General features: G+C 35.9%; 1 protein-coding gene across 1 annotated transcript in view; it reads right to left on the minus strand.

Annotated features, from left to right (window-relative positions):
- LOC120634501 overlaps positions 1-12,003 on the minus strand; it is a 70,164-nt gene that overhangs the window by 42,782 nt on the left and 15,379 nt on the right. The window contains 2 exon segments of the mRNA XM_039905159.1: positions 3,917-4,061; positions 8,375-8,545. Coding sequence (XP_039761093.1) covers positions 3,917-4,061; positions 8,375-8,545 — 316 coding nt within the window.

Raw genomic sequence — 12,003 nt, forward strand, 5'->3', positions numbered from 1 at the left:
CCCATTATGTACTGAGGCTGGCTACCGAGGGGGTTTTAGTGGGTAGAAATCCCACATAACCCAAATTCTCCCACAGAGAAAATATAATGAGAAAGAAAAAAATATAAAGGCTACCGGTCTCATTAAATGTGCTTGACGCTTAAAATCTAGGCATCAGATTGAAGAAGAAGAAACACTTTATTGCACGTAAACATACACATAGGAAAAGAAACATTAATGAAACAGTAAACAATGTATACATGCAAAGGCAGCCTTATAGCTGCAAGCAATCTCTTACAGGCAACCTTTGTAGACAGGACTTACAGCAAGAGAACGGGATAGTGCCAAGAGTGTTGTAATATTTACATAAATACTAAAATGTATAGATACTAATACATAGATAATTTAAATAAATATACGTAATATATAAGTATAAAATATATATAATATATATAAATACATGAGTGTGCTAAAGGCAGTTGCCAGAGAGGAGTGGCGACGAATAGTCAAGCGCGCCACAACCCTTAAGTGACGACCACGACCGCTCTGACAAGAGCGAACCGACTGAGAAGAAGATATATAAATATATATAATATACATAATATTATATAAAAGTAGATTTTAATACATAATTTACAGACAGTAATAAAGCAACAACTTCAACTGCCAACACCCAAAGAGAGGTAGTAGTCCTTCAGACGACTCTTAAATATCGGAAGGGAATTACTTCCACGGACTTCAGCAGGCAGATTGTTCCAGAGCATAATTGCCTTAAAGATGAAAGAATTACCGATGAACTGGTTGATGTATACAGGGTGGCACGTTGCGGTCTGTGTTTCTTGGTTGCTCTGCGAAGTATTGCTTGTGTATAGACGATTGTTTTAAGGTGAGCCATCAGCTTTCTCCGTCAATAGGAGTGAAATCAAAACATTATGAATATACTTTTATTGTAGAACACAAACAGTACATAAAACAGCGTATACAATTTGCTGGCTTTATTGCTACATAGCAATATCTTCCACGCAGCCAATAGCGTAGCATATAGACACATACTAGTAGAAAAATATTTAATTACTTCAATAAATATATAAATACAACAGTGAAGATAAATAAATACAAATATATAGATATCATCAGTCAATACATATAACATCCTTACACGTCGAGCCAATACCACCAGCGTGCGCTTCATACACACACAAAAGAAGTGCCTACCTAAACCTGTATAGAACTCATAAAGTAGAAAGGTTTCCTGTTTTATGTCATCTTTCTGCTTAATGTCTATCCTGGTCAAAAACCTTATATTATATACTAGCTGTTGCCCGCGACTTCGTCTGCGTTTGATTTTGATTTTGATGTGGCATTAAATTTGTAGTAGATCTAAAAAAAACTAAAGTATTCAGTATCGCTAAGCCTTAAATGAGGGGTTTGCTGCTGTCCGCTGAGGAGTTCTGTCCTCTATCTCCAACCACAGTCAGGGCAAAATAAAACACATATTATAACCTCTATAGTACAAAAATAATTATTTAAATCGGTTATAATTTGTCGGAGTTATGGTGTAAAATCGTCAAACACTCATCCCCTCTCCCAAAGGAACCGCTTAATGTCGGGATAAAAAGTATCCTATATTACTTCTTACACTTCTAAGAATATGTGTACAAAGTTTCATGAGGATCGGTTCAGAAGTTTTTGCGTGAAAGCATAACAAACAAACTTACATTGACATTTATGATATTAGTAGGGATTAGAGATAGGGATAGGGATTTTTAAAGATAAATGTCAAATAAACCCTACGGCCCAGCCTGGTGATTATAGGCAAACCTTCCCTTTGAGAGAGGCCTTTAATCCATAAGTGGACTGCTATAGGCTAGTAAAAAAATTGTATCTTGCAAGACACCAGTATTGTATCATCGAGTGCTTGGATCTTATGCTGAATGGTTGAAAGTGGACTTAATATATTAAACAATAAATAAATAAGCCGTGGATGCCTGAGGTAGAGATGATAATCTGAATACCTATATCTATATACATTAACCGAAAATTTAAGTTCAAAAATATCCATACAATAGGTGTCTATTGTAAGAAGCTTTCTCTTTTAAAGTTGCTACAGACTAAGCTTATTGTTCAATACAATACAAAGTTATCGTACAAATTTACAGCGAAACTTTTGCTTTGTCAAGCTGAAAAAACTAAATAACAGTTGAACAAACCAAACTATTATTTTTCCCTCAAAAGGTAAAAGTTTACAGTCGAATCGAATCGGAAAACATTTGGGAGCAATTTGTCCCAACTTGAAAATTCTGTTCGAATTTGGAAAAGTGCTCGTTGGCATTTTGTTCATTTAATATTTCGGAAAAAACACTGCAAATACTCAAAATGTTTCTTCAAAAATTTTAAACACTTACCTAACACTTGATGGATTTTGATTTTATTATATATTTATTTTCTGAATTAAAATTATGTAAATTAAACCAGTAATGAAATTTAAAGAAAAAAACATCCACAACGAAACCAGATAGCTAAACCAGTTCTTAGTTTTATACTGGGTTATTTTCATCTACTTATATATATTACGTATATTACATATATTTATATATAAAATGTAAATTTATATTCATATATTATGTATATTTATTTAAATTATCTAAGTATGTATTTGTATCTATACATTTTGGTTTTCATGTTTAAATATCAACACTCCAGGCACGGGATAGTGCCTGGAGTGTTGATATTTCTTTTGCTGTAAGTCCTATCTAAAAAGGTTGCCTGCAAGAGATTGCTTGCAGCAATAAGGCCGACTTTGCATGTCTACATTGTGTACTGTATACTCCTTACTGTTTCTTTTCCTGTATTGCACGTAATAAAGTGTTTCTTTTACAACTTCTTCTTTAAATTTCTCACTTTATTACACTATCCTAGTTAATTATTTAATAGGTACTGTGAAACCGCTTTATAATCAACGCTTTATAACCATATTATTGTTCGGGCACCAAGCCTGGCGGCCAATGTGCGAAATCCCCAATGTAATCTCCTAATGGATGTCCATTGTGTACTTTTAGGTCACCCAGTTTCATATTTATTAATGCATCGGACGATTTTAACTCGTGCTTATTTCAGTTAACTGTAATAAAGTAACTGGCTCGTTTGTCATGGAAACGTTTGAAAAAATACACGTTAAAAGCTATGTTAAGTTTATGACCTCTTTGGCACAGAGAACGCTGTGGTCTTTTCTGTAGATGGTGGACATCCACTTAAAACCACAGTGATCACCGCTGCGCCAGAGAGGACGACATAGTTTTACCTTCCGGGCAACCAAAATTAGTTGCCTGGAAGATATATAAGGCGTACTAAAGGCAACTAAAGGCAACCAAAGGCATACTAAGAAAAAACTGCAGATGCATTATACAGTAAATATACTAAAACATAAAAGAACACCGAATATTTTATCACCCATACTCATACCATTATATACTCGTAAAATATTCCGGGCCGATACTGAGGCTGAGCGTGCTCTTTGAGTAAGGTACTGGGATGGAAACCTCCTTTTCCTAACTCCAGGGTTATAATCATCAGGCTATCTAATATTCCACTGCTATCCACATACCTCCTATTTAATGGATGGGAGGGTTGTGGAGCATAAACCCACCAAGCTGCTTGATTGCGAGTTTGGGGATTTGAATTTCAGTACCTGTCTTCTATTCGGCATTCGCCTTCGCGTGCTTTGCACGAGATCTCCAAGCACTAGGGTGGACACCGAAAATTTCCTAACTCTAAGCTGGTTCTAAGAATGTTTTTGAACAGAAAACCAAATATTTTACAATTCTTGGCACGACTTAGTCCGTATTTTAATACACCAACCGCTAGACTAATTACGGGTTCGAGCATAAACCCACCACGCTGCTCCATTGCGGGTTGGTGGGGATGTGATTTTCAGTACCTGTCTTCCATACGGCATTCGCCTTCGCGTGCCTTGCAAGAGTTCTTGAAGCGTTCGAATAGCACCGAGCAGGCTTTCTCGTTGTGGCAAACGCTGAGGGCATACGTGCAGGTTGGCAGGGTCTCAACTGGGTACGGGTCCTTTTCTGTAAATAAAGAGTACATCGTCATCATCATATCAACCAATTACCGGCCCACGACAGGGCACCGGTCTCCTCCTATAATGGGGGGGGGGGGGGGGGGGGCGGGGGGAAGGAGGAGGCCGTAGTCCACCACGCTGGCCCAGTGCGGATTGGTTGACTCCACGCACCTATGATAATATTATAGAGAACTCTCAGGCATGCAGGTTTCCTCAAAAGGTTTCCCTTCAACGCTGAAGCAGGTGATATTTTAATTTCTAAATGCACATAACTAAGAAAAGTAAGAGGTGCGTGCTGGGTCCTATCCACTGGCTCGCTTTAATTATTGTGTTTTATTTATATTTATTTATTTATATCTTTTTTTTATATTTAGTTGTATGTTGTAGTAAGAATTTATAGTGGTCGTGGAAAGATAATTATTATTTTTAATATTTCTATCTTAGAATTAGAAGGGTTTAAGCCGTAGTCAACTTTTGCGAACATTGTAGAGAATTCTTATCCATTCAGGTTTCCTCACGTTGTTATTCTTCACCGTTGAAGCGAGTGATATCTATCACGATAAGCTAGAGGCCACAGAATTAAGAACATAATATTGAAGCATCAAAAACCACTCCACTTTAGTAGTGTTTCCCGAACAGGCGGTTCTTTTACCTCTAATGTTTGCCATAAAATGGGGGAAATGGGAAAAGCTTGACAGCTAGCAATGCTGCTACTGAAATCCATACACTAGGAAATCGATTGGAGTTAGCAATCCGTTGCAAGCGACGGATTATACCTGTGTCCACCTAACTAAATCTAAACCACATAATACATATCTTAATATACCATAAATACTTAAATAGTATTAGTATATTTATTTTTTATATTTATCAATAGTATTATTGTATTTGTGTAGTCTGGTTTATGTATTAGTATGTAGATATTCGTATGTATGTACTAAATAGTGTACCCCACCTATTTGTTTTCTTTTTAGTTTTCCTAATCCTAAGATTGCCTGGCAGAGATCGCTACTTAGCGATAAGGCCGCCTTTTGTATCCTGCTTCATTCTTAATGTGTTTGTTCTGTTTTTTGTCTAATTTTTCTGAGTGGTGTACAAATAAAGAGTATAAATAAATAAATAAATCGCAGGCGATCTTGAAGATCGCATGCAATCTGGAGCGTTCTCACTTGCAAGCTCATTTGCGTAAGTCTTGCAAGAGTTTCTTGCTATAACGTTTACAGATCCATTATTATATCATCGATTAGCTAACAATACCGTTGAAGTTAAATTAGCATAGTCTTTAGGAGGTACAATAAGCTGCTCTGATACATTATATAACTACAAGCAATTATCGCTTGATAAACCTGTGGATAATGTAAAAAATTAAGAGTTTTCTTAACAATATTGATGAGTTTAATACCCACTAGATTTTTGCATGGTAAGATTGCATGTTAAGTGTGTACCGAAAATTTTGGTAATTTCACTCGCGCGATTAACGATATTGAAAATGTTACTGGTGCAAGCTAATCATACAAGTTACTCGTACAAGCAATATACTGACTGACAAATTCCACTTGCACATGCAAGTGGAATTTGTCAGTCAGTGGGAAAAGCTTGACAGCTAGCAATGCTGCTAGCTGTCAAGCTTTTCCCATTTCCCCCATTTTATGGCAAACATTAGAGGTAAAAGAACCGCCTGGTCGGGAAACACTACTAAAGTGGAGTGGTTTTTGATGGCCCTTCAGACCAGCTCAAAGCAGCATTGCTTTGAGCTGGTCTGAAGGGCGTGTTTGCTGGTGTGATTACAGGTATATGAGTCTTAACACCTACGCCTCAGGTTGTTGGATACCGGTTTATAGGCAAAGGTTTTTCAAAAATTCAAATTCAAAATATATTTCTTTACAAAAATGTCAGAATACATACACATACATATACACACACACACACACAAACATACACAGAAACACGCATACTTATTTTGTATATTATAGGTTGTTATTTTTTTATTATCATTTAAATTTCTTTATAACATGTCTGTCCTTTTGTATATCATTGTATCTCTTGTTTTGTTTGTTTACCTACCTTCATTTTAATGTATTTTGTTAAGTTTATTTTAATTGTAATGGAAGAGCGGAGTCTTCTGACACAGGGGTAGTAATACTACTCTTAAAAGAAAGCTTCAGCGATATATTGATGCCACTTTGTTTCTTACCGAAATAAACTATTTTTTTTTATTTTTTTATTATTATTTAGAATAGCGGTGAGGGCCTACAAAGGCTTCGGAAATCCTTTCGGGGTGACTGAGTTCGACACCTGGCATGAATCTCTAACTTTTAAAAGTTATGCGTAGCGTTTTAAATTATGCTATTGGAGGCATCGTCAGAAAACCTGCACGCCTGGGATTTCTCCATAATTCTCAAAGGGCTGTGAAGTCTACCAATCCACCGTCCCTACTCATTCTGTGAGATATCTATTCATAAATTCATATTATTCATATATCTACAACGTGTAAATGAAAACCGAAATATAACTTCACATGTATTACAGGTATGTTATTTAGGTACTGTCTCTGAGACTTATCTGTGTAACAGAACATTTTACTGATAGAAATTAGATAGGGCCCTAACATACCATGCAATATAAAAATCAAGTGCGCCTAGCGTAGGTACTATGCGCGTTTCGGTCTTTTATCTTCAATATGGTTGCTTAGAATATATTGAATTACTTTGTATGAAAAATTAATATGCAAGAAGCATATTTATTTATTCAATATTTTTACAGAGTGATTCATTATGCACCGATCAACAGTAATTAGTAATTCAGTTACACGTTGTACAATGTGGTTTAGCGCAAAAAAATCCTAATCACAATTTTACGACTAAACTACTGCAGCATAATGTATACTTACTAACAGATTTAACCAGTAATAGTAATTGGGTATAACTTCAGACCCGATGTAGGGCGAGCAAAATCGATACCGTTTCTAATTTTATAAACTTCACGGCCTCTCAGGTGGTTCTTTATTTCTGGACCTATGCCAAATAGAAAACCACGGTTATGCAACAGATTTGTATTACCGGCTCTACAAATCTTTTTCAGCCATTTTTTCCTTACTTTGGATTAGAGGTTTTGAATTTGAATGGACTACTTTTGGTGCTATTTGCTTAACAGCCTATATCTAAAAAAGAGATTCTTAATTCGACTTGTACGATTATTTACCCGCTTTTTAATGTATCATGATTTAATGATTGAATGCTTTTTATAAGGAAAACTAATTGGAGATATTCTTGAAGGCAAGATTCTGAAGAAGATAAGGAAAATCTTTGATTGTGATTTCAAAATCACGATTCCTTTTAACCTGTAATTATTTGAACTCCAAATTACGGGTTTCGAAAGATGATAAAAACCCCTCAGGGCAAGAGTTAGTCTGAGTATAATAAGTAATTTAGAAATCAAAAGATCCAAACAGTTTAATGAATAGCGGTGAGGAATAGTTGATGATGAATCTTGGTAAGTAAGTTAATTTCTAACCCGTTAGCCACCCAACCCATCAAAGTTGTAGTTTAACAAACAGAAATATATATTTGAATTTAATTAAGATGTTACGACCATTAGATAACGTGCTTCGCTGAGCAAGGCAGAGATAGACATGTTAATATCAATTATGCTAATCCATAGCCATTTTGAGGCTTACTTCGCGATTGAAATGCAAAATCTTCTAGATTATTCTGTCTTGGCTTTATGGTATACGTTACTGTTATTCTAATATATGTACTTGCTTTAATTCATAGAAATGTAAACCCATTGATCGGATAAATTTGTTACCACAAATGTTTTGGTGGCTTTTATATTATAGATTTCACATTCGCGGCTTAATCTTCGTCGTCGTCATCAGTCAAATTATTGTCCCAATGCTGGTTATAAAATTTCCTTGCCATTAAAACTATATTATATGTTTAAAGTCTTGCGCGCTTTGACGGTGAGTGGATACTTTATTAGATTAAATGTCTATAAAGATACACCTTTAACCTCTTACTACTGCAGTTAAAAATGTATCAGCAATCAAAGATTTAAATAAATCTCAGTGCAATTCATTTAGACAAATGGATACTCGATTTCACTCCATGTTATTTTGGGGTGGATATTTTTTCTATTTCTGTATAAACTCTTTGTTACGTTGCTGTTCGCTGTACGGATACGGTTTCCATACTAAGATAGGCGTGTTTGAAATCTTTTTAATATTTAAAACGATTCATAAATAATCGTGTAAGAGTCTTAAAAATTAGCCACAGAATAAAGAAAGATATATATAACAAGTTTTTTAAAATAATATCTTACCCTTCTTCATGACGAACACGCAGGGATGATCGAACAGAAAGTCGCGGAACGAGTTGCATTCGGGGTCAACGTTCGGTTCCCGGCAGAGGCAGGTCGGTTTAAAGAACGGGAATGCTTGCAGAGTACGAAGGGCTGCCTGGCATTTGGTCACGGTCACTGTTGAGCAAGCCACTGGAACAAATAAACAGGACTTATAACAAGCGAGATAACCAATCCTTACTAAAATATATCTATATATATTGATGGCCGAGTGGCGCAGTGGGCAGCGACCCTGCTATCTGAGTCCAAGGTCGTGGGTTCGATTCCCACAACTGGATAATGTTTGTGTGATGAACATGAACGTTTTTCAGTGTCTGGTTGTTTATCTGTATATTATAAGTATTTATGTATATTATTCATTAAAATATTCATCAGTCATCTTAGTACCCATAACACAAGCTACGCTTACTTTGAGCTAGATGGCGATGTGTGTATTGTCGTAGTATATTTATTTATTATTTATTTATTTTATTATATCAAAATTGTGTATGTCTGTTTTTTTGCTACCCATGTTCCGATTAACCGTTGAATCCAACTTTATCAAATTTGGCATACATGTAACTTGCAGACTGGAGATGGACAGGGAATCCTGGAAAAGCTGCTGGTAAAAGCTACCAATGGAATTAAAAGAGTTGCACTTTACCTATTCGTGGCTTAGCCGCTAAACTTATCTTCGTAAAATTTTGTTCAAATAGTTTGCATCCAAACATTCAAAAATGTTTTATTAATTTAGACCTTATCACAGGTACTTATGAAGCGTTCATACATTTAACATGTTACACTAATGTGATAACTGCATTCGTTAACTTAAAACTAAAGCTAGGAGGGTTCCAAATGCGCTCTGGTCTAAGAAGAGCCTACAACAAACTTAGCCAGGTTTTTTTTGTTATCACCATCTCACAGTCGAGTTAATGTTGAGCTATGAAGTCAGAGCAATTCATACCCAAGCTTTTTTATCATACACGTAATCCTTAATACTATGATAGCTCCTGGAGATAGCAATAAGACACATTTTATCCCGGGAAAATAAAAGGCTCATGCAGCATTAAATATTAAATCTGTATTATGGAAATTAAGCTTAACTTGCTATACTCCGCGAACAGCAGGAGAATCTGTATCGTGTAATTTATAATTACTACAATCCGTATACTCTACACCATACAGATCCTCGGCAATGGCTCTACGCACGTTTCGCTCCGAAACCGGAGCATCCTCAGGAGATGTTGACTTTACAGTGAATAATTGTTGTTTTTTTTAATCTGTATGTTATGTACCTACTACCATACTTATCTTATATTGCGATTTGATATACAAGCCAAGTTCAATACGTTGGAAATAGGGTTCTGATAGGGGAGGTTTGATAATAAGAAGGTAGCTGCTTTACTTGGCTGGAACATTGGCTGACACGCACCCGCGCGTCTTAATTTCAGCTTATTTTAGGTCTGGTCTGGGGGAATGATTCAGCCAGGACAGGTTACCGATAAAGACGTGCTGACAAGTCATTCAACGTTCCGGTACGATACGTATGTATCGATTAGAGGTGTTGTATAATATACCATAAATAACTCTAACGGGCTAGTCAGCTACCTACCATCTTACACTGCAACATCACTTTATAGTTTGTTATAATATTTTTTTATTTACTACAAGTTTGCCCTTTACTTCAATCTGCACCTGGTGGTAAGAAACGATGCAGTCTAAGATCGTAGCGGGCTAACCTTTTCGGGATTATAGTAGCCATACCCCAAATCAGTGTCTATGCAACATCGCACCGGAACAATAAATCGCTTAGCGTCACGTCTTTGTCGTTAGGGTGCTTAACTAGCCACGGTCAAAGCATCCCACCAGACGAGACGAGAGAAAATTCAGAAATTAATTTCCAAATGGCCAGAAAGCTAATCCGGGACTCCTACTTAATTTCAAGCGCCCACCGTTGCGCCATGGAGGTCGTCAACGACGAGGTTACGAGAAAGTGAGATTTCAGTCCTATATTTAAAACAATGAACATCAGCTTTCCTCCCCCAGATCAGGGATTTGTAATCTGTTTAGTACTGAGAAGTCAGTTGATACTGCTAAAGATGTTACATTAATTTAATCAAGTAAGTCATTACCAATGTCCCTTCTAATACGGAAGGCTTCGCTATCGGAAGGAGGGGAAAAAGTAATAGTAATTCGGACATTCCGAGTCCCTAATGACAAAAACTGTACTAATGCTTCAGATTATCTCGTGTAAGGCGGGATAGAGGTATCTTTATTAGGACCTAATCTAGATGAGAACAGGTAGCATTGTCTAAAGAAGTTTTGTTACGAGTCATTCGATTTTAGTTGGTTCCTTATTTTGTATAGATTGTCTTAATATGTTTAGGCGGAAACCTTCGTCATACTTTTGCGTATTTAAACTAGCTTAGTAAACCCGTGCTGCAGGGCTATTTCTTATCTTAGTTGACACCAAATTTAGCTAGCCACTTTGGAAAGCTGCCATCTAGTAACCCAAACCATTATCATCATCATCATCATCATCATATCAACTTATTACCGGCCCTCTACAGGGCACGGGTCTCCTCCCACAATGAGAAGGGGTTAAGGCCGTAGACAACCAAGCACGTGGTCCTCACACACCTTTGAGAACATTATGGAGAACTCTCAGACATGCAGGAATCCTTACGATGTTTTCCAAAATATGAATACTCAAAACGTACATAACTTAGAAAGCTGGAGATGCCTGCTGGGAGTCGAACTCCAAATATAAAGGTTATATACACCTATTTATTGAATAGGTAACAAATAGTTTTTTTAAGACTGGGCGACTCTTGAATGGGCACTAAGCAAAGTCTTATTGGTGTACACTAGTTTTTGTATTAGTATGTCTTTTTTTTCCTGATTCAAAAGTTGCCTGGCAGAGATTACTATTAAGCGATAAGGCCAGCTCTTATATTCTAATTCTTTCTTTATTTTTTTCTATATATTTAATGTTTATATTCTGGTATACAAATAAAGACTTTAAAAGTCCTTTATTTCAATATTCAATATATTAATCAGTTTCAACCTCATTTGCGAAGTCAAATTCGTGGACATAAAGTCTGGGTTAGAACAATAATGGCTAATATAGCAGCTGTAAATTTTAGACCGAAGAAATTTAGTTTCAAATTGTTTTTAGAGTATACGCCGCTAAAATTGTTTCTGCGTAGGCCTTTATCAAGTTTGTAGATACTATGATTGTTTTTATTGCATTATTAATAGCGTTTCTAGCTTAAATCGTGGACTAAAGAAAAAGGCTCCACGAAACCTTCTAATCTAATAATCTTTAAAGTTAATATTCGGCGTACCCATTGAAATTTTAAACTAGTCTATATTTCGACCCAGTTGCATGGATCATGGGAATAATCGGCGGGAATATCGACAAATCCCATATTATCATCATGGTACCCGTTGAAATTTTTATGAAAATGTTGATTAACCAATAAAACTTTAGTTTAAAATCTTTATTTTGTAAATATATTTTTTTTTTTAATCTTTTTTAAAGTTAATGCTTCTTATTGATTAATTAACCTATTAATTTAATTGTAAATTGAAATGATTTTTATATTTAA

This window comes from Pararge aegeria, chromosome 24 (assembly GCF_905163445.1).
Source record: "Pararge aegeria chromosome 24, ilParAegt1.1, whole genome shotgun sequence".
Lineage (NCBI taxonomy): Eukaryota > Metazoa > Arthropoda > Insecta > Lepidoptera > Nymphalidae > Pararge > Pararge aegeria.